Source organism: Engraulis encrasicolus, chromosome 19 (genome assembly GCF_034702125.1).
Source record: "Engraulis encrasicolus isolate BLACKSEA-1 chromosome 19, IST_EnEncr_1.0, whole genome shotgun sequence".
NCBI lineage: Eukaryota > Metazoa > Chordata > Actinopteri > Clupeiformes > Engraulidae > Engraulis > Engraulis encrasicolus.
In genome coordinates, this window is record NC_085875.1 from 30,831,286 (window position 1) to 30,859,226 (window position 27,941).

The following is a 27,941-nucleotide window of genomic DNA, read 5'->3' on the forward strand; positions in this document are numbered from 1 at the left end:
TCTGATGACTGTGGTGGTTCTGATGATAGCCACAAGAATTTTGAGGGTTCTTGAGGATTTGTTAGGGTTCTTGAGGGGCTTTCAGAAGGCAAAGGCATAGACAACTCCGACAACCACTATGTTCCCACAACATGTTGAGGGTTGTATCTGAAGGTACATAGACAACTCTGATGACTGTGGTTCTGATGATAGCCTCAAGAATTTTGAGGGTTCTTGAGGAGGATTTTTGAGGGTTCTTGAAGGGCTTTCAGAAGGTAAAGGCATAGACAACTCCGACCACCACTATGTTCCCGATGGTGGCCACGATGGCAATCCAGAGCCAGATGGCATCACTGGACATGTGCTGCTGGTCGTCGGGTGGAGGCGGAGCCGAGGAGGAGGCTGCGGAGGCGGTCGCCACGTGAACACTGGCCGAGGAGTTGAAGAGCGAGTGCTCCGTGCTGTAGTCATCGTTGGGCGAGGAGTCCATGAAGGCACCTGTCATCACAGGGATCTGGAGAGAGAGAGAGAGGGAGAGAGAAAGAGAAATGTTCATCTCACTCATTGATTATGATAATTCAAATCGTTGTCATAATAGTCTATTATTGGTTTGAGCTGGTTTGTTGAAATATCTCAAAGTGGTGAAGGGAAAGAGAGAGAGAGAGAGAGAGAGAGAGAGAGAGAGAGAGAGAGAGAGAGAGAGAGAGAGAGAGAGAGAGAGAGAGAGAGAGGGTGAATAAAGAGAGAACGTGTGTGAGAGAGAAAGCGTTCAAGACAACACAGAAAGACAAGAGAAAGAGGAGGGAGAAAGAGATAGAAGGAGGGAGAGCGTGACGGATGAAGACAGAAAAAGAAAAGAGAGTGGTGGAGGAAAAGAGAGCAGGGGGCAATGAGAAAGAGACAGACGGGAGAGTGCATGACAGAGAGAGAAAGAAAGAAAGACAGAGAGAAAGCAAGCAAGCTAGCAAGGGAAAGCGACGTGGGGTTGGTGAGATGTTTGATCTGCGATATGATCTTTATCATAAAAAATGCATGAATGTACAGTACAGTGGTGGTGCAATGGTATACGGTGTGGTGTTGTACTGTAGCTCCTGGTATGAAAAGATTATGTTCATCAGTGTTTAATGAGTTCGAGCCCATATCTCCCCATGGGCTGACCAAGTCATGGAAAAAAAACACACACATATAGATTTCAGATTCCACTATGAGCTATACGTTCCGTTCGATACTGTATCTCAGATTCTACTTAGCGCGTTTACAGTGCCATAGGTTACACACAGACAGAACCATGACCTGCTTGCAAATTAATTGCAGTATAGATAGTTTTTTTTGTGTTTATCAACACAATGTTGTGAGGAGGGGCAAGACACTGGCAGCCAACCATGTGAGCTAATTGTTTTTTGACCGACGGCGGTTTCCAACAATCAGAGGTTGAGTTATGCGCAGCCAGGGTTGCGCAGCCAGGGTAAAACTAAAATGTAGAACCCATCTATTGTACACACACACATCACATAGCTGAGGAGACAAGAGGAGGCGCCTATACAGTACTTTCTTCATCATTTGCTGCTGTACTGTACAAGGCCAACTTCCTTTTCACCACCACCAATGTACAGTGCAGTATGCCCACAAGGACAATGGCAGGCACAGGGAAGGGAACCTGTGCTTAATTAAGCCTTGGGTAAATATTTGATGAGGTGGTTAAGTTAAGTGATTTATTGCCCTTGACAATTAGAGCCGGGGGTGGGGGGGTGCCATGATGTGGTGTGTTGTGCTGTGGAGGGAGGCTGTGTGCAGAGCACTACTGGGCTGGCATGCTCTCATAGCCACTGTACTGTACATAGTGTATGAGCCAGCGAGCAAAAGGCTTCCCCGTTCACACACTAGGAAACACAACAACCACTTCCTCCTTGTCTTTCTCACCCACCTCCTCCTCCTCCTCCTCTTCATGCTTCTTGCGGCTGGAGACAATGCTAAAAATACCTCTGGGCATATCCCACAGCTTCATCAGAGATGGGGCATTATTACTGAGCTTATGTGTTACAGACAGTTACTGGGACTCATGAAACCCAAAAGAAGCCCAGTTTGAAGCACAATATTAGAAAACTGCAGTCTTGAGTCCCTCTGATTTTCTTGTCTAAAACAAGTTTGAGTCACTCCCTACACCAATGAGCATCAAGGAGAAATGGTGAACAACCTGCAATCCAAATTTGTTTGTTTTTCTGACTCGTATGACTAATATGACCTGGACGGAACGGCAACCTCCACAGACATAACGAAATGTTTTTGAAGGTGCCAATGGCAAAGGCGCCTTCAGTCTGTGTGTCGTAGCTGTAATCATGACAGCTTGTAGCAGCTCTTCATTGTGGAAATCAATGCTTATAGAGTTACCAAATCGCGTCCGGGCGCGCCGACAGGTTGTTTAACGTGTCAGTCCATTCCAAAGGCTGGTCCCTAATTAGAACTCAGCAGACCGCAAACGCATCGATCAGGCAGCCAATACTGTGGATTTGTAAACACGCATGGGGATGGGTGGATAATATAGGAACATTTTTACGTGTTTATACATGTTTTTCACTGTGTGTCCTCCTCATTGATGCAGCATGGGGGATATGAATCAAGATTAGAAAAAAGTAGGAACATTTTTACGTGTATACGTGTTTTTTTTCTGTGCAGGCTATCCTCCTCATTGATACGCCATTGGGGGATATGAATCAAGATTTGAAAAAAATGAGTTGAGGTTTTAGCGTGGATTCTCTGAGGATATACGAATTGTATTTTAAATATTTATAATGTTATGTTTTATAAATATTAATTCTTTATCCAATAGAGAATTAATTTCAGCTGTAATGGGGATAGGATGCTGAGGATATAGCATAGATGCATGTCTTATTTTATACCAAGGGATTTGACATTTCCTGCATTCTGGTTAAAATCATGAATTTCATTAGCCTCTGCATGGCAGCTTGCCTTAGAACATTGTGGCAGTTACCATAATCATGTTAAAGAAACTCTTTTGGTGATTTTCCAAGAACATAAGGGCTTCTCTGAGGAATACATGTAGGGCTGTGCACTGGGTTAAGTTTCCATATGTTAACACCAGTGTTATTCAAGAAGAGAAAAACTACAGCATGAGATGGATGAAATCTCTGAAGTGAAAAGAGAGTAGCTCTCGGGAGTGGAGATAAAGATCCTCCGCATTGGAAACACTTTAAGAACTTAACTTCTCTGACAAGTTAAAAGGAACATACAGTAGGCCTACCATGATTTTCTTTGCATTATGTCAGTCAGACTCAATGCACAGACAGCTGTACACCTTGAAGTTTCATCTTTTGGTTTATCAGTCAATATGCCAAGAACACCTCAACACAGTGTTGCAGTTAGCAGTTAGCATTGACTCCTTTGAGACCAGTTAGCCGCCAGCTGGTCTCATAGGACTCAATGTTAACTGCTTGCATGGAGGTAAAATTTGCACTGCCATACTCAGAGAACGGTTGAAAGTACAGGACAAAGGTAAAACTCAATTATAATTTAACTCGAGGGGATGTGCAATATGAGCTTATTTAAAAAAATGGGACAGTATAACTTAAAAAAAGAGCAAAACTACAGTATGAGATGGATGAAATCTCTGAAGTGAAAAGAGAGTCAAGCTCTCTGGAGTGGAGATAAAGATTCGTATTGGAAAAACTTTGAGAACTTAACTTCTCTGACAAGTTAAAAGGAACATAGGCCTACCATGATTTTCATTGCATTACGTAAGTTATACTCCATGCACAGACAGCTGTACACCTTGAAGTTTCATCTTTTGGTTTGTCAGTCAATATGTCAAGAACACCTCAGTCAACACAGTTCTAGAATGCGCTGAAGTTGCACAGTTAACTTTTCAGTGTCAGTACAACACCCAGAAAGTGAAACGTAAAACACTCTTCTAGTTAGTCCAAGACTCTAAGTGTTGAATTAGCAAGCACTGTGTGTTACAGTGTGTTGCGGTGCTGCTCAGAAAGCAAGTCGAATAGGCAGGGCCGGATTAATGCACAGGCTAGATATGGCTGCAGCCTAAGGGCCCCCCACATGCCAGGGGCCCCTGATTGGTCAAAAGTTAAAAATTGCAGAATTATGACGAGGCAATACTGAAAAATTAATCTGTAATGTTGAGTAGAGTTGGTTGATAGCACGTAATTATGACATTGCCTATGAACGGAAACTTGTTGCGAAATTTGCTTTCTGGGGGGGCCCACAGCAATCTGTAAACCTCATGGCCCCAGCCCATCTTAATCCTGCACTGCGTATAGGCTCGGCTGCTCATGGAGCCATTGATTTTCCCTCTGTCCGTCCTGACGAGGCTGTTTCAGAGGGAGCGGGACGGTGCACCGCTCGATAGAACATGGAAAGCGAGGTGATTCCTCAGAACGCCTCTGATGATCACTCAATAATCAGCCAGTAGCAAAGGGGCCAAGGAGCGGAGGGAGTAGCTCACTACATGGGTACTGTGGGGAGTACTGTGTCTGTATTCAACAAAGGTGAACCAAGAAGGAGGGAGTAGTTCGCTGGGTACTGGGGGGAGTAGGCCTACTGTGTCTGTATTCAACAAAGGAGAATCATACATTGTCAAACCGGAAAGGGAGGGGAGGGAGTCACTCAATTGTAGTTATTTTGAATTCTTGAAACAAACTAAAAAGACAATTTTCAATTGTTTTCATCTTGGATTTGTTTACGAGCTGCCAGCAGTATGGTAGCTCGTAGTCATAGCAGACTTACTGAGGGAATCAGTAAGGAGACAGAGACACAAATAGGCATTGCACTCCGCGGATGAAACCCTCCTTAAGTGACAAATCACTGTGTGTGAGTAATTGAGTTACACGAGGTGGAGAGGCTCGCACAACAAAGCCATGAAAAATTGACAGTGGCGACAATTAGGAGGCGATTCCTCATTCTGTCCACATGAACAGCAGAGAGGGGAGGAGTATCATCTTAGAAGGCGCTTACCCGTATGTGGATATTTTCAAACATAGATATAAACACGACATGTGGATAAAAATAAAAATGCCATTGTGGCAGGTGCGTTTTAGAACCTTAATAGGATATATTTTCTAAAGGAGACCTCTAATAATCTGTTTAGGTGTAAACGAGAGACCAAAACTGACGTGTCTTCAAAAATACCCAAATACTGCACATGGATATCTTTGTAATCGCATCCATTTGGGCCTTTTATTTATACCGAAACATAGTTTTAGCTCCCTAAATCGGATATGTCTACTTTGTAAATTTGTTGTTACCAGAATGGCAATGACCCAATTGTAGTGCATTACTAAAGGCCCTGTGTAATGTCATAGTAGAGTAGTACTATGGTAATTAACCTTTCGATGACTGATAGTACGGCGTGCATTATGGGGCTATACCAGAGGTTTTGTCACAATGTCTTTTTTTTCTTCACATGCCATGTAAATGGGATCAAAATATGTAAACAGATATAAATATATGCGTTTTTTAAAAATATCTGCAGACATGTACTGTAGCCAAGGCATTAGTCCTGTGTGTGTGCAGCCTTTTAATTCAAATGGGATCACTGGTAATCCCACTCACTGTTTGCTGAAAAGACTCAACTACTACATCATAACAAACTTGTAACAGACTTAGGCTTGGTCATTACCAGTTGCCTAACAGCAATCTTAGACTAATAGAGGCTCAGGCTCTGCACGAAGGGCTTAAGTCTGTAATGTTGTGGGTGGATGTGAGGCTTTTTATGTATTGGCCACACTTACATGACATTTTTAATTCCAGATTAATAACTAAGTAATAAATAAGTCAGAAATAAATAGTTCCGTCAAGTTTACATTAAACTTTCATTTAATTCCGAATTGTGAAGTGTTTACATGACATTTCAAAGCGGAATTAAGCTTTATTCAGAATTAAATTCAGTTAATTCTGATTAAATGTCTCATTTAAACAAGGACATTGTCTTATTGTACCTGAGTGTTACCAGTCCCCCCAGTGGGGGTTGAGCCTTGGGTCTGTCTGTCTATTTGTCTGTCTGTCTGTCTGTGTGTCCACAGTGTTTTGGGTCATCTGCAGGTGGCATCAAAAACACGCAATATCACATGCATAGCATTGGTCGGGAGGCCAGGGTGCCATATGTGATTGTTCTGGTTTGTACATGCAGTGACAGCAAAATCTAGGCCTATCTGCCAACTGTGGTATCTCGCATATGTGTCTGAGCCATATTGATGCCATGTCACAGTATATTGTTCATGCTTTAATCCTGTAGGCAGACTACTGCATTGTACGCCCTTATTCAAAATGAAATACAGTAATAAATAAAAAAAAGTTCAGAGCGCTATAAGAGGACAAACTCACTAAAATTCTGCCACTCTTGACTAACTTTAAAGTAATGGGTGTGTGTGGGGTACAGGGAATCCAGAGGGGAATTAAAGAACGTTAAGCTTCCCAACATTTTTTTAGGCCCTCCAGTTTAATCTCCACAAAAAGAGCCGGTGTTGCCTTCACATCGAGGATGAGAAGAAGGGCTTAAGCTTCCGGGGAGAAAACTTTCAGGGCTTTCCATATTTCAACGGGGACATTTTTATTTTAAAAGATGAGTTTTACTGTGTATTCCCCAGGTGGGTTGTCTGTGCTAAACGCTTTCTCCGTATCAATGTCATTATTGCCGGTAGAGCACTCAGGTCTTGCTGGGTTTTTTTCTTCCTTTAACCGCGTAGAGAGACTTTTATTGTACTCATTACTTTTATTACACTGTAGGCCTACTCAGAACTGTAAATAAATCATAAGTTCTGGTTAATTCTTCTAAGCTCATAACGTTGAATTTTAAATGTTTTATTAAAGTCTATATCTTCTTTTTGTGAAAGCTCTGCACATCTGAATTCAGGGTTGGGTCCACAGAGCCAAAAAGCTGTTTATCTTGTATAGCATGTCTCAATTTTTGGTGGATCTCATGAAATTCTGAAATGTGCTTCCCTGTTCCTACAGCTCGTTGGGTCCAGCGGGAGCAACAGTGATGCCTTTTCAAAACTGTCTGGACAGTGAAGGCTGTCAGTGAGTCTCCAAGGACCTATTTTCCCCCCTCTTCTTGGGGAAGGTTGTCTCGTTTTCTGAGAGGGTTGCCTTGTTGGGATGCTGAGTAATGGTGTCAAATTATTCATTTGGGTATCCCACAGTTACATTGTTTTTGGATTTCATCTGGCTCTGCAGTAGGCTACTTCCCTGCTATCAAATGTATAAACAGCCTTTATAAACAGCATCACAGTCCTGAATCAGAATGGCCTGTTGAGCATGCTGACTCAGAATACCAAGTGCACGTAAAGAGTACCAACTGTATTCCTCATAATGTAAGCTAAGGCACTGACAAATTGATCATGTACATCGTGTATATGCAGTTAAAGAGTATTATTTTGGTGACAAAAGGGTGAAAACCTGCTTTATTCCTCTATTGAGATCATTTTCCACCTCATCTTTACTCAGCAGGCTATATATTATTTAAGTAAATGAACGGTGTAATTACAAATCATTGGCATTCAGTGACTGAAATGACTTTGTTTTCCCAACGGCTGGCAAGCAAGTAACACTTGGTCTCAAGTGATATAAAGCAATTAGCACAATTGCTAATTAAGGAATTTAATACATTAGCTTGTATTTGAATACATTACCATTATCAAGCTGAAGTGATACCATTAGTCTACATATTTTCTATGCACACAATGTAGGCCCTATAACTTTTACAGTGGAAGACGAGCGAAGGCAGACACAATAGGCCTAGCCACATAGAATTACATAATCTGGTGCTCCATGACTGAGAATGTTTAACTTTCACTGTCAATTTTTTTTTGAATACTAGAGCTGGGTATCGATTCAAATGTCAAGAATTGATTCGATTCCGATTTTCAACTTTTCAGAATCAAATTTTTTTCGATTTGCTCAAATTCAATCCAATTCGATCTGATTTCCGATTCGATCCGATTTCGATTCGATCCGTGAGTTAAGATAGGCTATTTGAGCTGCTTCCTTCATTTCATGACTAGAGAAGCAACATATTAAATCTAGTATTATATCAATATTACTGTTAACAGCTAATCTTACAAGTATTTGGTAGTTGATGGCTGGAAGACTGAAAAAAAGGTTAACAGCAGGGAAAATTAAAAATAATACTAATAATATTAACAATAAATAATAATAATTAAAAAATTGATCTTTGGATGGATGAATCGATTATCGGAAATTAATGTGTGAATCGATTTAAAAAAAAATTCAACACAGCTCTATTGAATACTGTAGTTCCTATTGTCATCCCCTTAATATATGCCACTGTGGCTTTAAATGTGCTGTGGACACTTTCAGTAGGCTTTAGAGACTGTTGCCAGGGGATGTCCTTAGCAACAAATAATGGCTTTTCTTGACAACCATCATTCGCCCGGCTGACACACAATAGGGCGTAGTGGTCCGCTCTCGGAACCAGCAACTAGAGGAGATAATGGAGATGCTATCGCCAGACAGCTACACGCCCGCCTGCCTCTAAATATAAAATAGCCACTGGGCCTGTTCACCATTTATTACAGTGGAGACATCTTTTTCAAAAAGATAGAGGTCTATTTGTATTGAATTTAATGGAATGATCGTGGGAGAGGGAGAGTGAGAGTGTGGAGGAGACTGTAATCATTGTGTATCTATAGTGCGACAGAACCGAAAGATGCTGAGAATGCTGGAAAAAAACTATCTCTTGTAGCCTGCGCTCTTTTTTTATCTAGGAGCCTACACTATAGTGTTCCCTTATCGGGATACACTCACAAGTGATATTCATCATTCGAGGGGGAAATTCATCCCACCTGGTCTCAAATAAGACCTCACACACTGGCAGACCTGTGCTGCTTTGATCGAGTGCTTGCACATGAAGAATATCCCACACAGAGGAGGAAGATAATACTAGACTCACTGAGCTTTACTTCCATTCGACTGCCTCCGAGACATTTAGACTGATTTAAAGATGTGATAAAACATGCTGTGCACTGCCTGCCCTATCACCTCACAAAACTACATCTGTTTGATAAGAAATCGTATTGAGGAATAGATTACGATTACCTTTTTATGATTACAATTTTTCCTGTAGTATTCCTTAGCCTACATTGGACATAAAATACTGTATAAACAAACATTCATGCAACACATCAGAGCCCAAAGCAATAGGCTACCATAAACCAGAACTACATGAGACCTATAGGGTTAAAAAAAAATCTGTGTTAACACTTGATGAGTTGATTTAACATCCTCTAGAGTGTACAGTATGTAGTTGCAGAGTGCTCTATAAGTGTAGAATTAACACTTCATTTCTTAACTGTGTGCAATAAATAGTGTATGGTAAGAGCGCGTTCCAATTGAGTCATATGCAGCGCCTCGGCAGCGCTGTGAAAAGAGATGGTGTCCACGTTATGGTAATAAGGGAGAGGTGCAGGCAGCATCGCACCGCACAGCACATCCTCCCATCAAACCTTATACAGGAGCCTCAGCGGGGCACGTGACAGGTAACAACACAACTGACCGACTCGAGTCTCCAGTCTGCCGGGGAGGACCCTGGGGGAGGCACGTCATGCTGTGGCAGCCGGGGTGCTGGGCTGGGCTTGGGGGGTGGTAGGGGTGGGGAGGTGGTGGTGGTGGTGTGTGCGCGTGTGTGTGTGTGGGGGGGGTGCGTGTGTGAGAGGGGGGGGGGGTGTGTGTGTGCATGTATGCGTGTGTGTTGTGGGGGGATTTGTCTCTGGCTCCCACCACACCGAGCCCTGCCTTGCCCTGCCTGTGGGCATGCTGAAGCAATGTGGTGCGGTGTGGGGCTCTGTTGTGTTGGTGGAGTTGGGTGTATGGTTGTGTGTATGGTTGTGTGTGTATGTGTGTGTGTGTGTCTTTCAGACAGAGAGAGAGAGAGAGAGAGAGAGAGAGAGAGAGAGAGAGAGAGAGAGAGAGAGAGAGAGTGTGTGTGTGTGTGTGTGTGTGTGTGTGTGTGTGTGTGTGTGGTGTGTGTGTGTGTGTGTGTGTGTGTGTGTGTGTGTGTGTGTGTGTGTTGGTGGACCAGGGGGCTGTGTGGGAGAGATTGGAAGGAAGGAGGTAGGGGTGGTGGTTGGTGATGGGGGTTTGTGTCGGTAGCTTTCACTTCATGGCTTCCCTGCCTGCTCTGCTCTGCCTGGGAGTGTCCCTGGGGCCCACATACCTGTCAAAGGCCCCCCACACTGCACATAGCACAGCTAAACATTGGGGAGGGAAGACGGAGGATGGAGGGAGGGAAGGAGGGAGGCAGAGAGGGAGGGAGGGAGGTAGAGAGGCATCAGGATGAAAGAAGGAAATAAAAAGAGGTCGAAAGGGAAAGGAGTGGAAGAAGAAAAGATGAGAGGACAAGGAAAGGGAGGGGAGGGGATTGTGGGAATGTGGCAGCCGTGATGATATGTTGCTTCCATCAGTATTCTCAACGGGAGCTCGCCTGTCAAAGATGCCGTGTTCCTTTTGAGACCCTATTGTTTTGCATATCTACCGACCACAAGTTGCCCCAAGCGCAGGCAGGAGGTTACCTATTACAGTTTAGCCTTTTGGTTCTCCGTCACTCCATTTCATTCTGTGTCTCTGTCTCTGTCTCTCTGTCTCTGTCTCTCTCTCTCTCTCTCTCTCTCTTTCTCTCTCTCTCTATCAGCCAAACCAGAATAAGAGGTGCCATCTGCAAACCTAAAAGGAATGGAAGGGCCCACAGTATCCATCTGGAGATACAACTCCCTGTCACTACACAGATTAAAGTGCTCGCAAGCCACAGCTAGACACATCTTGCATCAGACAAGAAAAAATGATGTGTGTGATGTAAGTATGTGGAGTGTCCATTCATTGTCTATCTTTCGTGCAACGTTTTACACTCTGGAATGGCATGCCGCCACATGGGATAAGGATTCCGCAATAAGCTGGACAGCTGGTGTGTTGAGCGTTATTATAGTCTGTGCCTGATGTAAATGAATGTGTAGACAATTAAGGAACAAGAGGCAACACAGCAGCTTATAGGCTACTGTAGATTCAATTTGTCAAATGGCTAATTACTCTCTCGGCCGCCGTCCCATGAGTCATTAGGACAGGCTACTTCTTCTCTGTCAGTCTGTCTTTCTGCCTGTAAAGCATGTACAGTATGTTTCTCCGCATTCAACACTGAGACAATAAGATCAAATACAATCTATAACAGAGTGTTAAATTTGACTCTTTTAAGGGTTGAATTACACTGTTCATGAAGATGGGCCCAGCAACGGGCCTTTTCACACTATGCTGAATACACTCACCATCATAACAACATTGATATGACATTACTGTGAGTAACAGATTAAGATGTGGCCATTTCAGTGCTGGTGACAACAATAAGGTTATTATAACAGAGGCTCTAGTCTACACGAAGGGGTTAATTAAACAAATTTAACACAGAGAGACATATTTAGCACTATTGTGTAGAGTGCATCTGGTGTTGCTCTCTAAGGGTTAAATGAATACTAAACAATTTACTGTGTGTCTATGTGTCGGCCTCCCTGTCTGTCTGTCTGCCTGCAAATGAGAGAGAAATGACTTGTTTGCAGGGTTGCCAGATGAAGCTGATGATTTCCAGCCCAAAAAATGCTCAAAACCCGCCTGGAAGCACTAAATCCCGCACAATTCTATTGATTTCTATGGCCAAAAATTAACCCGCAGACGGCCATCCTAAGCAGCCCAATTGGACGGGAAACCGCCCAATCTGGCAACACTGCATGTGCACAGTCACATGTTGGTAGAGGACCGGCACAGGTGTTCCACGACTCCCTGCCCTGCTATAGGTCACATCTCACATCCCGCTGGAATCCCACAATGCAACACAGTCAGCACATTTATCGTGTCACTTGCAAATGGCTTTTTTCCACCCTCCTACAACAAACACATACATGTTGTGTAAGCACTACAAAATGTGTTAAGTTACATGGAACAAGTGGCATTCAAAAACAACACCACACAAGACCGCCACAAGGATGAAATGTATTTCTGTTTACAATTCAAGCAGTAACTGATTTAACTGTAGCCCTATGTAAGTATATAGTAGAAACAATAATCTACTGACTGTATATTACATAATTGCACCCTCACTACTGTTTACAGGTTTTATGATGCCTGTTGGTTTTAAACCACACAGACCTACAGTATGGAGCATATGCTCCTCGGGGGTTGTGAGGCAAACATTGGGATGATGATGTCCACAAGGTGTGACTGGGTGCTAGAGAACACCTCCATCCTGGAGGAAAACACGGGCAGGCAAGCGCTTTAATATTCCACCTCCACGTTTATTAGGACTGTCAGGCCAGCCACAGTAGCTGGCACAGAGGGCTCCAAACACACACACACACACACACACAAAGTAAAAAGGAAAAAAAACAGGCTGGATGCAGAAATGAAAAAAAGAGTCAGCCCAGGGGTACACACACAGTGAAGAGATATACAGGTGATCGCAAGCTGCAGCGTTGATGCAACTTCTGGGGGAGCAGCTGCAAGCTGGTGAAATGAAATAGATGCTCTGTGTGCCACTGCTGCTGTAGCTCCTTATTAGGCAGGAGGGCAGGCAGGAAGCAGGCAGGCCATAGCAAACAACAGCGTCCCTTTGTCCAGTCAGACCCAGTTAACTCCACTAAGCCAAAAAGTGAACGTGAACGTGGCAGAAGACACCTGCTAAAATGCCTGAGCCCTTTCTGTTAGCCTATAAAAACCTAGTCTACAAAGCACATAAAAGCATGAAATAAAATGCATTTAAAACTGAAGAACCCTGTATTAGAACCGCATTCAGCTGTAACATACCAACATTTTTTATTTTAAAAATGTCAAATCTCATGAGCCTGAATGCTGCATCATGCCGCTTCAGGTGCCTGGGTCGCGCTACACAGCATCTGGCATCAATGGGTTAATCCCATACCGCAGGGCATTTGTTATAACCTTCTTTTCACCAAAATTTTAATGATTAAGTCTTAATTGGTTACCTAAGACTTGTCATAGCTATGATGTTATGATTGTACGTACATGATTGTTTTCGGCAAAATGTGAATATAGGCCGTCGATGGGCCCATCTGCAGTAAGAGTCAGGCTACCATATCTATTGACCCTCATTCGTACAGAGGATCTGGAACTGACGAATTTAAATACTGGAGGGTGGGGCTAACTTCATTGAAATTTGCAATTCTGTGTCTTATTTCACCCATTGGTCAGGACACCAGAAAAAGAATGCTGGTAGGAGGGGTCAGCTCCTTTGAAGTTTGAAATGTTGGTACCCCCCCTCCCTCGTCCCTTCCCCATTCTCTGATTTGCTGCTTGTCTGGTAACAAGATAAAGAGTCTTCCCACCACACCCGGCTCAGACAAAACGTGGAAGTCAAGGCCAGCAAAGCAAGCCCAGATGTAGTGCAGTTGGAGAGCCTACTTACTGTACAGGGCAGGCGTATGGCACACCACAACAAAAACGTCCGCAGTCAGACCCAGTTAACTCCACACACACAAAGCAAAAAAGTGGACATGAACAGCCAGTGGACATTGATTACCATATTAATTGATGCCAGCCTGGTCTTGCTATAATGCCATACTAATCTCAATCGTACAGCGGGTGCTGGAACGGCTGAAAAATGTTCACTGGAAAGAAGAGGGGTCAGCTCCCTTGAAGTTTGAAGTCGCAAACATTTGGTCATGACATTGAAAAATGGTTACTGGTGGAGGAGTGAGCTTTGTTGACGTTTGATCATGTGCGTCCCCCTTCACGTTCGCTGTGTAGCAACAAGAATAAAGCCCTCCCAGAACACCCGGCCTGATGTAACGTGAAAGGAAACATTTCTGGACTGGAGCAGCTTACAAATGGCAAGGCCAGCAGAAGAAGAGTTTGGGAAACTACTTTCTAGGCAGGCAGGCAGGCATGCCACAGTGCAAAGCTTCCCTTTGTCCAGTCAGACCCAGTTAACTCCACAGAGCCCAAAAAGGGGACGTGAAAGGGCAGTGGACATCGATTAACATATTCATTGAGGCTGTAGCCTGGGCAGTGCACCCCGGCCCACGACCACAGATGGATTCACATTCACCCATGGATAAGGGAGAGAGAGAAAAGGCCACGAAGGCGGTAATGTCTGGGGGATCTGTCAAATGAGAAGATGTGAGGGAGGGTGGACGAGGCTTACGGAGCTGTTTTGCGGAGGGAAATCATCCCAAGGAGGGGGCTTGGTGATCGGAGTTAATCCACCTTGGTTTAGATAAAGCTCTTAGCCATGATGCTCCCGCCGTTACCCCCACAGTTAGACGCATCTCCCGTGAGAGCACACACGCGCACTTTAACACACACACACTAACACACACACACACACATGCGCGCACGCTCGTACGGACACACACACACACACACACACACACACACACACACACACACACACACACACACACACACACACACACGTACACACAGTCACAGGGAGTCATGCGCACACACACACAGTCACAGGGAGTCATGCACAAAGTCGCTGGGAGCCATGCACTGTATCCGAAGCGATAATGACTCACACATAGTAAGTCAGTCGGCAACTACTATTTGCTGTCTGTGCAGCTGTGCGGCTTGACTTCAATAGCGCTGCGCACTCAGCGCACAGCAAAAAGACCTCAAGACCTGAAAGCTCCACATGTCAGCCATGAGACTGGTATTAAAAAATTACTTGTGCTGGGTCTCGTTTCCTGTCAGCGGCAGGCGGATTACTTTTTTGTATACAGCAGCAACTTCCTCACAAGGCTACACTCCCATTGCATAAGGGTAATAGCCTTTCAATTGGAAAGGACACAAACCTGCTGGCACTTACGGTACTATAGAGGGAAATTTGAGGCTTTAACATCCGTTTTGACATGGTGGAGGGCAATTAAAAAACTGTTATGTTTAACAACACAGAAATAGAGTGCTTATATCCCCAAAAGGTGGTGCGTAAGGGGTATTATGGTTTTGCTCTGACTGCTACTGCTGCGTCTGCCGCAGGTACACGTATTTCCTGTTAGTGTGATCATTTGTGAGAGGGTGCATGGATTTGCACAAAAGTTTGGTGTGATGATACTCTATGTTAGAGGAACTGAATTGGAGGCCAAGGCTGTAAAGATGGACAACGTTTTGTTCAGCTCATAACTTTTGAATGTGTTTATGGAGTTGCACCAAATCTTGTGATCCAACATTCCACAATAGGTAAAGAGACTGATCACTTTTTGGAGGCCAACATTTTCAAGATGGCTGACCTCATGTTGGTGTGATTATTTTTGAACGGGTGGACGGATTTTAACCAAATCTTGTGTGCCAACAATCTAAACACAACAAAGCATAGAAACTGACGGAATTTTGGAGGCCAACACTTTCAAGACGACCAACTTCAAAGATGGCCTTTTGTTTGCATGATAACTTTTGAGCAGATGGACAGACTCAAATCAAATATTGTGTGCTTACACTCTATAATAGATACATAAATTGATTATATTTTGGATGCCTCAAATGGTCCAGATCTCTCTCTAGGTCGTCCTCAGACGAGCCTTCCATCATTGCTTCTAGTCATCCCGATTCTTCATACATCTTTTCAGTTCGCTGGTACTCAGGGCTCCGGAGTCCTTCTTGAGTATGTCCACAAATGTTAGTGTGGGACGACCTCTTAACCGGCACCCATGTGATGGTTCCCATAGCACCAGCTTGCTGGCTGGCAGTTCTGGGTGCCTTTGGCAATGTCCTGCAAGTCTCATTCTCCTTACAGCTATCTTCTCGCTCACCCTTGGTATTCCCCCGTGTAGGATTTTGTTGGTTACATGTGCACTCTTACTGATGTTAAGCACTGCACGCAGCATCCTGGTGTAGCAGCCATCAAGGGACTTCTCTAGGGTTGGTTTCAGGGTCCAGCATTCACTGCCATAGAGGAGGACGGACTCTACTGTTGCGTAGAAGAAGCTGAGTTTGATTGGACAGGGGAGATTGGAGTTCCATACACTGGCCATGCCGTTCAGGGCCCTCCACGCAAGTGCCTTCCTTACTTTTAGATCTTGCTCAGTAGAGTTGACCCATGAGCCCAGGTATTTGAAATCGTCGACTTCTTTCAGCACAGTGCCTCCTGCTGTACTTAGAGGTTGATGTTCAGGTGGGATGTTGTAGGTAATGACCTCAGTTTTCTTGGCGCTAAGCCTGAGGCCGACCTTGGCACACTCTAGCTCTACCCTGCTCAGTAGAGTTTGTGCTTGTTCCACATTGTCAGAAAGCAAACTGATGTCATCCGCAAAGTCAAGGTCTGTGAGGACCGCTGCGGGGTATCAACTCGACTTCCTTGTAGATAGTGTGAAGCCAAGTTCCTGCTCTCGCCCACTGATTGCCCTCCTGAGCACATAATCAATGACTATGATGAAGAGGAAGGGGGGTAGTGTGTCCCCCTGCATAACTCCAGCCAGGATGCCAAACTCCTCACTGTTGCCATCAGGGGTCACCACCCTGGCCCTTGATCCTGCGTACATGGACTCTATTGCTCGGAGTAGGTTGGGGGGAATACTGTATGCCTTCAGGATCTTCATCATCATGCCTCGGTGGATCGAATCAAATGCCTTGATACAGATGGCAGTAGCTATGTGTGCTAACCCAAAGTTTAGGTTGTTTTAGCATATACCTCTGACAGGGGAAGCTGACTGCATCCTACTTCTGAAATGCACCTGCATTGCAATGTGCAATGTGTTTCTGTCCTATAACCTTTCTGACCCTGCGTATTGGAAGAACAGGTCAGAATAATTACCGCAATCTGGTCATCTAAAGAAATCTTGTCCTCCCCACCCGTTTTAAGATCAGGTTCAGAGGTTCACTGTTTCTTTTAGCGCAAATGGCTGCAGCCAGGTGGCCAGTGTTGTAATGGGTGCTGAGCAAAAGTGATGCTATGTTAACTTCTTACAGAGGAGTGAGTATTGGCTGCCTCTTACACGGCACATGACCTAAAGCATAAGCATAACACATCTGCCAAAGCAAGTCAATTATGGGGTTTGGGCGGTGAAGACGTTCAAAGGCATTTTTGTTGAGACTTCATGTGTAGATGAAGACATCTACAGTACGTATGGTTCTTGATGCATGGTTAAAAACACATGCACGGAGGTAGGTTGTTATGAACAGATTTCAGTTAACTCACTCAGTACATATGGTCATATATTCTATTTATTACTTAATTATAATAAATTTAATCTTGTTAAAGCTGATGGACATACGCTTCATTGTGTTGTGCTATGATTGACTTGTTTGCTCATTTGATAGTTAAATGACTGTCATTAACTGAAAGATTTAACATTACAAGAGACTGCAAAAAGATACCCATCACTTGGTGAATGATGTGTGAAGTCATATGCAATGAAAATGATTCCTTCAGAATCACTGTCTATGCACTCATGCAGTGTGACAACAAGCCCTCTTGAAGCATGTTCGCTTTCTAACCACACACACACACACACACACACACACACACACACACACACACACACACACACACACACACACACACACACACAGAGAGAGAGTAGGCTATATACAGATTTTTGCACACACAGAACAATTCAGTGTCAATTCAGCACTTGGTGTTCAATCCGACATGAATTAACACATGGAAAAGTAGAAAAAACCTAGGCAGCTCTGTGTAACCCACTGTAACCCATAATCATGCATTCACTAGCAACGCCAACCTCCTTCTTTCAACATTTACCGCCTCCTAATCGCGACAGCATCCCACATGACACACAGCCAACATGAAAGCACAGCACGGCTTACTCCATTGCATGCGTTTCCTCTCTTTTCCTGTGATGCGAATGCAAAAGACCATACTGATACAGTACAGTATGTGTAACATCAAACACCACAACAAAGTCCTATCAGAACGTAATGAGATATATCATACGCTGCAGCAGCAAAATAAATGGGCCAGATCCATTCCAAACTCTCGTGGAATCTTAATGTGGACCATCTGCAGTACTGTACTGTACTGTACGGTGACAGCCATCCATGCTGCGCTTTACATATTTCATTTAATGTAAGACACATCTGCATAGTAATGTACTGTAGATGTGAATCTTGGCATACAAGCACAGAGAGTAATGTCTATCCACACACCATTACACTTTTACATTCAGACATTCACTACTTTATACTTTATTTTATGGTCCTTGTTATGGTGTATCTACATGTGTGTACCCTACATGGCCATCAAAGCTAACCAAAAACTGTTTGACAGCGTAAGAAGGCCTATGTAATGCTACATATTGCTTCACACATTTTCACACTTTACCAAATGAATGTGGTAAGCTTACATACTGTAGCGGTGGTAAAGTGGAATCAGATAGTGACTTAAGATGTCTCTGTGTTGCACAATTGCTCACGTTTACAGTCATGTGGACTGTCTGAATAGAGCGTATGTGCATCAAACAAACTTGACATTGAAGTGACACCTCTCAGGTCAATGTCCATGTTATCTCTCGAGCGTCATGGAATAAGCACTTCTCTGGAGGGAGAGGGTGAAAAGCTTTGTGTTGTGAATTCCCAGTTGAATGCAGAGCTACAGTACTGAGATAACACTGGGGAAAGAAATGTGCAACTTGAGGGAGCAAACACAAAGACCGAGGCAGCGCTGTGCTGCAGGATAAACGAATTGCGAGCTGACTGAGAGCTTATAACTATTGCATCTGTAAATTATTCCGCGCACAGAAATATTGTAAGCAACAGGAATACCATAACAGAGAGCGTAATGGCTTCACATTGAAAGCTCTCCCACTCACAGATTTCTGTTCTCACCACCATTATCACTCTGTCTGCCGCCATGAGAGTGCATTTGGCGTTGTCCACAGTGTTTGCAGTGTTAGTTTAACACATATAGTGTTGGCACTACATTTTAAGTGTTGAATTAATACTGTGAAATGCACGGCGTGTACTACAAGAATACTCCCCATTACAACACATTGTATAACACACACCGAGCCACTGACAGTTTTGGCTGAGCCCTTGGACTAGATCATTTGAAAGGGACCCCCACCCAATGCATACTATGTAGAGGACCCAATTCTGGGCCCCTTCTCTCCCTGGGCCCAGGATAACGGACCCGTTTGCCCCACTTTGTCGGCTTCCCTGAACACGCACACAAAGAGAGTGCCCATCAGGTTTCCCGTGACCTGTCTGAGCTACAGTACCGTGTGCATATTGATGTACGACAGCTCTTCCCAAACAAATTAAATCAGTTAATACAAATACAGCTGTAAATCCAGCCAGCGCAGCCATGAGCTCAGCTGAGGACGTCAATGTTAAGTGTCAGAATATTAAAATATGGGGCCATCAGTCAAACGCAGGTCTTCCATTCATTCATTCATTCTCTCTCTCTCTCTCTCTCTCTCTCTCTCTCTCTCTCTCACTTTCTCTCTCTCTCTCTCTCTCTCTGTCTCTCTCTCTCTTGCGTGAATATGCACACACACACACACACACACACACACACACACACACACCCACACACACACACACAAACAACACCACCAACAACAGCTGTGTAGTGATGTCTTAATGGCATGCTGTATATTTACAACACCTTTTCCATGGCCTTGAAGATATCATCGCCTGCCACTGGCTCACAGAGAATTAATCTACTGTACACACAAAGACCACATACAGTCTAAACAGTACCAAAGCATTCACCAGCACTAAAACACATATTTCTTTTTTGAAATTATTCTTAAGCAAAATTATTGATAATTTTTCCATCCTTGAAGAACAACTAATCATTTTCAGCATAATCATGGTGATTGTGATTAAGTGAGCATGACTAGGGTTGTGGGTGAGCTCTTACTACTGTATAACACCAACAAGCCTGGCTCTTTGGTGTAGTAAGTTAGTCAGAGGCTCCCTTTGGTACCCCAGAAGACCCTGGTTCACGACAGAAAAATGACAAACATCACTTCCTCTAGTCTAGACCCATGCACTACACACTACTGAGACATGTATTCAATAGACTGACAGACAGTAAATCAATACTATTGGATGGAAATGTTGTTTTGGCAGAACAACACTGATCAATTACACCACTTTTTAGTCCTGTGCAGGTTGTTGTAAACGATCATGATTGTCATTACATGAGTAATAATAACCATGTTGAGACATGCAGAAAGCCAAGCCTGTCAAACATTATAATAACACGTGAGAGAGACTATTATGTCTGCTGTCATCACAATTGCTGATACGGTACAACACACTTCACATCAAATGTGCCGTCATCATCCTGCAAAGACCATTCTCATATTTGACAGACATGACAAGCCCCTTCACAAGACGTGCCACTACTAGGCTTTGCTCAATGTGTCAAGGGCAATGCCTCTCTCTGACTCTTACTATGTCTCGTATGACAAGAGAGTCATCGTCGGCTAAATGGAGTGTGGCTGTTTCATTTGTGACCGCTCAAGTGTTGCCTTGCCATCTTAATTGGTAATCAAAACACATGGACCAATTGTTGGTTAAGGGCAATGGTGCGTGGTGCCAGAGTGTGCTCTTCAAACACCACCAAACGTGTGTGTGTGTGTGTGTGTGTGTGTGTGTGTGTGTGTGTGTGTGTGTGTGTGTGTGTGTGTGTGTGTGTGTGTGTGTGTGTGTGTGTGTGTGTGTGTGTGTGTGTGTGTGAGAGGGAGAGAGAGAGAGAGAGAGAGAGAGAGAGAGAGAGAGAGAGAGAGAGAGAGAAAGAGAGGGGGGGAGACAAACAGACAGAGAAAGAGAGACAGAGAGACAGATACAGAGAGAAAAAAAAATGAAAGAAACTGGACTGTTGCCCCTTCACTAAACATCAGCACTGACCTGAATGCTAACACACTTGTGTTTTTATTTCTTTACGTGTGTGTGTGTGTGTGTGTGTGTGTGTGTGTGTGTGTGTGTGTGTGTGCGTGCGTGCGTGCGTGCGTGCAAAGGTGTGTGTGCATGCTGCGAGTGTTCTCTGTACCAAACACAGAACACCCTGTAGCAGTGTCTGGCCTTGTGGGCAGAATTTGTACAGCCAGCTCTGCCAAAGCAGCCAGCTCACCCATCAAAAGAAAAAGTTTGTGTTTGTGTTATGAGATGTCAGACAGGTCTGCTCGGCAGTACAGCACAATTGTCATGTATTTACCTTAGTTCACATTAATAAAGAGGAGACAGGCAAGGTGTGGTCCTGGTTCGTTTACTTAACATACTGAACTGGGCAAGATACAGGAAGTCAGCCCCGAGGGCATTATGGGGGTACGGTAACCACATTGGCACAAACATGATGAAAGGCAAACCAGGTTTAATACCTAACATTTCCTCCCCCCATATTCTGTAAGATTAGCCCCCCAAAGACAAAGATAAGGTAACCTATAACGTATAACATAACCCATACGTTTTTAACAAAAAAGGATATGACATTCCGTCAGCGAGGAAGCAGCTATAAGTCCAGACGGTCAGGAGGCCGTCGCTCGCGCGTGGGGTACCGGTGAGAATGGTGGTTCACCGGAGACGGCGAAGACGACGACGACGGCGGCGGCGCTGCTTCCGCTGTCGGTGGGGGCTCGGGGACCTGATCTGTAGCGTTGTCCTCCTGAAGTGTAGCCGGCAGGGTGTCCGAGGCAGCCAGGCCCTCCACAGGGTCTGCCTGGCTGGTGATGTCGGGTGCAGGAGAGCCCATTGGCTCCGAAGCGGGGCCCTTGCGGGCCAACAGTTGGTCAGTGTGACGACGCCACACAGCATCATTGTTTGTGCGTACTTGGTATGACAGCGGACCAGTAATGGCCACTATCACTGCTGGCACCCACTTGGGCCCCCTTAGGTAATTGCGAGCTAGAACAGGGTCTCCTATGTGAAAAGACCGTGGTGTGCCTGACCTACGTCGGCTCTGCTCTTGTTGACTGCTCTGAACAATTTGGCCCCTGGACGGAGGGCGTATGCAGTCCAGTTGGGTGCGCAACGCTCTTTTTAGGAGGAGCTCAGCAGGAGACGCTTTAGTGGTGCTGTGTGGTGTGTTCCTGTAAGTCAGCAGGAAACTGTGCAGTCGCTGATGAAGGGAGCCTTGGGACACGGATGCCTTGAGGCTGTGCTTTAAGGTTTGCACAAATCTCTCAGCCAGCCCATTTGTGGACGGGTGGTAGGGTGCTGACTTAATGTGTTGAATTCCATTCATTTTGAGGAAAGCCTCCATCTCTTCGGAGACAAGCTGGGGCCCGTTGTCACTCACCAGCTGTTCTGGTATTCCGTACCGACTGAACATTTCCTCCAGTCGCTCTATGGTTTTCCCGGTGGTTGTAGACCTCATGATGGCCACATCTGGCCATTTGCTGTGCGCGTCCACCACCACCAAAAACATTCTGTCCTCGAATGGCCCAGCAAAGTCAATGTGTATACGCTGCCATGGCTCCGCCGGCCATTCCCATGGGTGGACTGGCGCTGGTTGTGGTGCGTTTCGCCTGGGCTGGCAGGTGGTGCAACGGCCCGCATTGTCCTCAATCTGCTTGTCTAGCCCCGGCCACCAGAAATAGCTGCGAGCCAGCTCCTTCATGCGCACTATGCCACAGTGTCCGACGTGGAGTTGTTTCAGCATGGGGCTCTGCAGAGAGGGGGGTATGACGACCCTTCTGCCCCACAGCAGACAACCAGACTGTGCAGAAAGTTCTTGTTGCCTGGCCAAGTATGGTTTGCTGTCAGCTGTGTTTGAGATTCTCCTGCCTTTCGTGATGGCCTCCATTACTGCCGATAACACCGGGTCGTTCCGTGTGGCATGTCTCACTTGTTTTGCGGTGACAGGGGTGTCGCTCACCTGCTGGAAGTAGAATATGTCATTTTGTCGTGTCATTGGCCTCGCCACGGGGAGCGGTAGGCGGGAGAGGCCATCCGCATTACCATGTAGTTCCGATCGCCGGTACTTTATGTCGTAGTCGTGGCCTGAGAGCAGTAGGGCCCATCTCTGCATTCTGCTTGCGGCCAACGGTGGAATGCCCGCATGTGGTCCCAGCAAAGCTGTTAGCGGTTTGTGGTCGGTCAGCAGCGTAAATCTCCTTCCGAAAAGGTACTGATGGAATTTTCTAATCCCGAACACAATGCTGAGAGCCTCCCGCTCGATCTGCGCATAGTTGCATTCAGCCTTGTTGAGGGTCTTAGAGGCGAAAGCAATGGGTTTGTCTGTGCCGTCCGGCATGATGTGTGAGACAACTGCGCCAACCCCATAGGGGGACGCGTCACAGGCTAACTGTAGTGGCAGTGCTGGGTCAAAGTGGGTCAGCACCTCTGAGTTCAGCAGGGCTTTCTTTGAGTTGGCGAAAGCCAATTGGCAAGTCTCTGACCACTCCCATTTCTTACCTTGCCTCAGCAGCTCGTGGAGGGGCTTCAATAAGGTGGAGAGATTGGGAATGAACCGGCCATAGTAGTTCAGGAGCCCCAGGTAGGAGCGTAGCTGGTTGACATTTTGTGGTGCTGGGGCTTCCAAAATGGCTTTGGTCTTGGAGGGGGCCTTGTGTAGACCCTTGCCGTCAATCACATGACCTAGATATTCAATGGAGGACTGGAAAAACTCACATTTTTCCTTTCGAACTTTCAGTCCATATTCCCTCAGCCTCTGTAGTGTCATGTCCAGGTTGTGGAGGTGGTCGGCGTTGTCCCTCCCCGTTATGAGGATATCGTCCAAGTAGCACTGCACCCCCGGAAGCCCCGCCAGAATCTGATCCATGGCCTTTTGGAAAAGTGCAGGGGCCGATGTGATCCCAAAGGCCAAACGGCGGTACCGGAAAAGGCCCTTGTGCGTGCTGACTGTCAGTAGCTCTTTGGACTCGGGGTCTACAGGCATTTGTAGGTAAGCCTGGTTCAGGTCAATTTTACTGAACTGTTTGCCATTTGCTAGACCCGCGAACAGGTCTTCGATGAGGGGCAGCGGGTAGTGTTCATTTTGCAAGGCTGGGTTAACAGTCACTTTGAAATCGCCGCATATTCGTAGGCTACCATTTTTCTTAAGGACGGGCACGATTGGGGTAGCCCAGTCACTGATAGCCACAGGCTCGAGCACCCCGCTATTCACCAGATTGTCCAGCTCTTTTTCAACTTTTGGACGCAGTGCGTACGGGACTGGCCTTGCTTTAATGAATCGGGGAGTGCTGCCTGGTTTTATGGTCAGCTTTGCAGTGATACCTTTCATGTGCCCGAGTCCCTCCGTGAAGAGTTCGCTGTGTTTCTTTAAGACAGCTTCCAGAGCTGTTTCCCCTTGACTCAGCATGCGGACGGTAGGCCAGTCAATCCGCACTTTATCCATCCATGCGCGGCCTAGCAGGGACGGGTAATTGCCTCGAACAACATATAAGGGAAGCTTTACACATTGTCCATTTAGCTCCACCTTGACCTTGACCAGGCCTTTGACCGCCACTGTCTCCCCAGTGTAGGTCTTCAGCACCACTCGAGCTCGTTGGATTGGTAAGTGGTGTAAGTGTTCTTTATACACTGTCTCTGAAACCAGTGATACTGCTGCCCCAGTGTCAATTTCCATCCGCACCGGATTACCCTCCAGCAAGGGTGTTGTCCAGTAGCTGTCAGACCCACCGGGCAGCGAAAGAATGTGGAGGGGCAATTCATCATCAGTGGATTCGCTGGCACTATTTTCCTTTTCCATCACATGTACTTTTTTCTTATGTGTAGCAGCTCTCTTGTATTTGTAAGTGTTTTTCTGTGTAGACTGAGTCCCCTTTTTCTTGCCACGACAGGCCTTTTCAACGTGACCTTTTTTTCCACAGGCATGGCAGTCCAAGTCTTTACACCAGCACTCTGCTGCCGAATGCCCCGGTTGGCCACAGCGATAGCATGGCCTCGTTGGCGAGCTGTCCTCAGCACCAGCAATCTTCAGCACTTTAGCCGTGGATGCACTCAGCTGCTGTGCCTCTTTGGCAGCCAATTCCATCGACACACTGATTTCAATTGCTTTGGTCAGAGTTAAATTTTCCACAGTCAGCAGTTTTCTCTGTGCAGCTTCGCTGCGCAGTCCACAGACCAGCCGGTCGCGAATTGCATCTTTAAGCGTGTCCTCGGTGAATTCACAGTGCTCTGCTAATTTCCTGAGCGCAGCTACAAACATAGTCACTGTCTCACCCTCCTCCTGATTACGTTTATAAAATCTGAAACGTTCAGCGATCATCAACGGCTTGGGCGAGAAATGTTCACTTAGTGTTTGAACAATATTGTCACATGTGAACTCTCCTGGCTTCTTGGGCTGTATCAGAGCGCAGAAAACATTAAAAGTCTTTGCGCCCATTACTGTGAGAAAAGTAGCTACCTTTTTCTCCACGCTAATTCCATTTGCCAAGACAAAGAACTCAAACGCTCTGTGTAGGCGCTCCATTGCTCCACCGTGTCATCAAACACCACAACACCAGCCATTGTAGAAGGACTTGCCTCGCGTTGTCCTTCCACCACTTGTCTGTTCACGGTCGGCACGGATGAACTTTCCTGTGTCGTATTGACGGTATTGTTCTCCGGTGGCACTAGCCGTGCTAAGTTTTCGGTGCTCCCCGCGCTTTCGTCGGCTGAGGTGCTGCTCATTTGGTAATAAAACAATCAACTACGCGAATAACTTGAAAAACAAAACGGCTATTTACAAGTACGAACACTACACGTGAGTTCAGACGCATCCTCGTCGCCAATTGTCATGTATTTACCTTAGTTCACATTAATAAAGAGGAGACAGGCAAGGTGTGGTCCTGGTTCGTTTACTTAACATACTGAACTGGGCAAGATACAGGAAGTCAGCCCCGAGGGCATTATGGGGGTACGGTAACCACATTGGCACAAACATAATGAAAGGCAAACCCGGTTTAATACCTAACAACAACAACAACAACAACAACAACAACAACAACAACAACAACAACAACAACACAGTATTACTGCAGTGCTAATTCAACACTTAGAGAGTGAAAGTAGAGCTGGGCAATATGGCGATATATATCGTTATCGTGATAGAAAAGAGTATATTGTGCTCTTTCACCTCTATCGTTTATATTGTGATTAACTAATCTGATCAATTTGATACAATTTAGTCATTTAATTACATTTCATGTCGTCACTGTATACGCTCTAAGTTCATGTAACTGTAAAAATAAGAATAAAAATATTCATTGTAAAGAAATGTGGTTTTGCAACACCAAAAAATTAAGACAAAATAAAGAGAATAACTGAAAACATACGTAATTGAGGTATATCGTTATTAGGGCTGCACGATATATCGAAAATGCATCGATATCACGGCTTGCGATACACGTATAGCAAAAGTTGTGCACATATCAGTTAACAGGAAATTTGGTGAGAAGGTTAAAAAATGCATTTAAATTTTAAGTTGATACTGTAAATTAGCCATGTTTTTTCCTAATAAAAAATAATGTTGGCAATAAAGCATTGCTCTCAGTTGATTTATACATGATTAAGTGTAGAATGGCAGAGAGGGGAAAATATATGTATATATTAAATATCGTGAGTAATATCGATATCGCAGTATAGTCATGTTATCGTGTATTGCATATTTTTCTAATATCGAGCAGCCATAATCGTTATCGTAATGTCAAGTAATGCATATCGTGATATAGTTTTTTTTTTCCATATCACCCAGCCCTAAGTGAAAGCCCACCTGGGAAACTCCAACTACCATTGTCATTATGACACAGCGCTCCACAGCACGTACAAGTGTGCACTGCACACTGCACAAAACGAAATTGCATTATGCCTCACCCGTGCAAGGGGGCAACCCCCAATGGCTCCCCAGAGAGTACATGGGACCAAAATACACCCTAGAAAATGTGAAATCGACTCTCTAAGTATTGAATCAACACTGTGTTTTTTACTGTGTGGTGCAGGCCAGGCGGAGTGATGCTGCTGACATGAGGTGATGTCCTCAAGCAAGCCGTCTGAGTGTGGAGACAACTCATCAGTCAACCCAACCGGGCGGCTCTACGTACTACGTATCTGCTGACTGGGGTGGATAAACTATCATCATACATGGAACATGTCTCTTTTTTCCCTCTCTCTCTCTCTGTAATCTGGCAAACAGAACTGCCCTCTGACTTCGACATGAGAAACAGTCTCGCCCTGAATAGGTGCTGTGTGTGTGTGTGTGTGTGTGTGTGTGTGTGTGTGTGTGTGTGTGTGTGTGTGTGTGTGTGTGTGTGTGTGTGTGTGCACCGATTGCATGAGTCCATGGCAGTGTGTGTGTGTGTGTGTGTGTGTGTGTGTGTGTGTGTGTGTGTGTGTGTGTGTGTGTGAGTGTGAGAGAGAGAGGGGGGGGGGTAATAATGGGCAAGGGTCAAAGCCAAAAAGTATGTAGCATATGATTGCAGAAGCAACCACAATTAAGTTTTCTTTACAGTGTAGGAAATCAGGAGAGTGCAATTGACGCAATTGAGTTATTCAACCTATAGGTATACGAACTGAAACACGTGTTAAAATTAAGCTACCTAAAGCCCTGGCTTCAAACATTACTGGAACTCAAACATCGATACCCTCTATTGACGCTCACGAGGGTGAATGGTGAAAGGGTTGAATTGACTACTCACATCAGCAGGCAGAGGGCGTGTGTCTTCCGTGTTCCAGGAGCGGTAACATTATTAGCCCATACATATCTGTTGAAAATGAATCAATCTACGTCTAATTTAATTCAGATTCAAATTTTGAAAGAGAAGTTTTACGTTCTATGTGTTGAACTTCCCGCGTCATAACGCGCGTAAACTGCCTCGTGTTACCAAGTGGCTGGTAAGATTTGTGAAACCGTTCTCTGTGATGTTTATGCCGTTATTACAAGTTTCAATCTGTAGGCTACCTCGTGTGACAGTTCTGTCAAAAACATTGAATTCTATCTACGCACCACGTCTCGGAGAAAACGTCAAACATCTTACCTGTGCTGCCATAAATGAAAGGTCCATGGTTTCACTCGC

At 45.1% G+C, this 27,941-nt stretch overlaps 2 protein-coding genes across 2 annotated transcripts; both read right to left on the minus strand.

Moving 5' to 3' along the window:
• Positions 1-247: 247 nt before the first annotated feature.
• LOC134470105 (uncharacterized protein C14orf132) lies at positions 248-27,941 on the minus strand. Its single transcript, XM_063224121.1, has 2 exons — positions 27,903-27,941; positions 248-493 (listed from the first exon to the last, which is right to left on the minus strand). The coding sequence occupies exons 1-2, from the start codon at positions 27,927-27,929 to the stop codon at positions 248-250; spliced, it is 273 nt and encodes a 90-aa protein (XP_063080191.1). The 5' UTR covers positions 27,930-27,941.
• On the minus strand, positions 21,437-25,144 carry LOC134435114 (uncharacterized protein K02A2.6-like). The gene has a single exon (XM_063183945.1). The coding sequence runs from the start codon at positions 25,094-25,096 to the stop codon at positions 21,437-21,439; it is 3,660 nt and encodes a 1,219-aa protein (XP_063040015.1). The 5' UTR covers positions 25,097-25,144.

Coding starts and splice junctions, on each gene's coding strand:
- LOC134435114 (XM_063183945.1), bottom strand. CDS start 25,096: ATGTTTGTAGCTGCGCTCAGGAAATTAGCAGAGCACTGTGAATTCACC.
- LOC134470105 (XM_063224121.1), bottom strand. CDS start 27,929: ATGGACCTTTCATTTATGGCAGCACAG. Junction 494..27,902: donor TTTCATTTATGGCAGCACAG/GTAAGATGTTTG, acceptor CTCTCTCTCCAG/ATCCCTGTGATGACAGGTGC.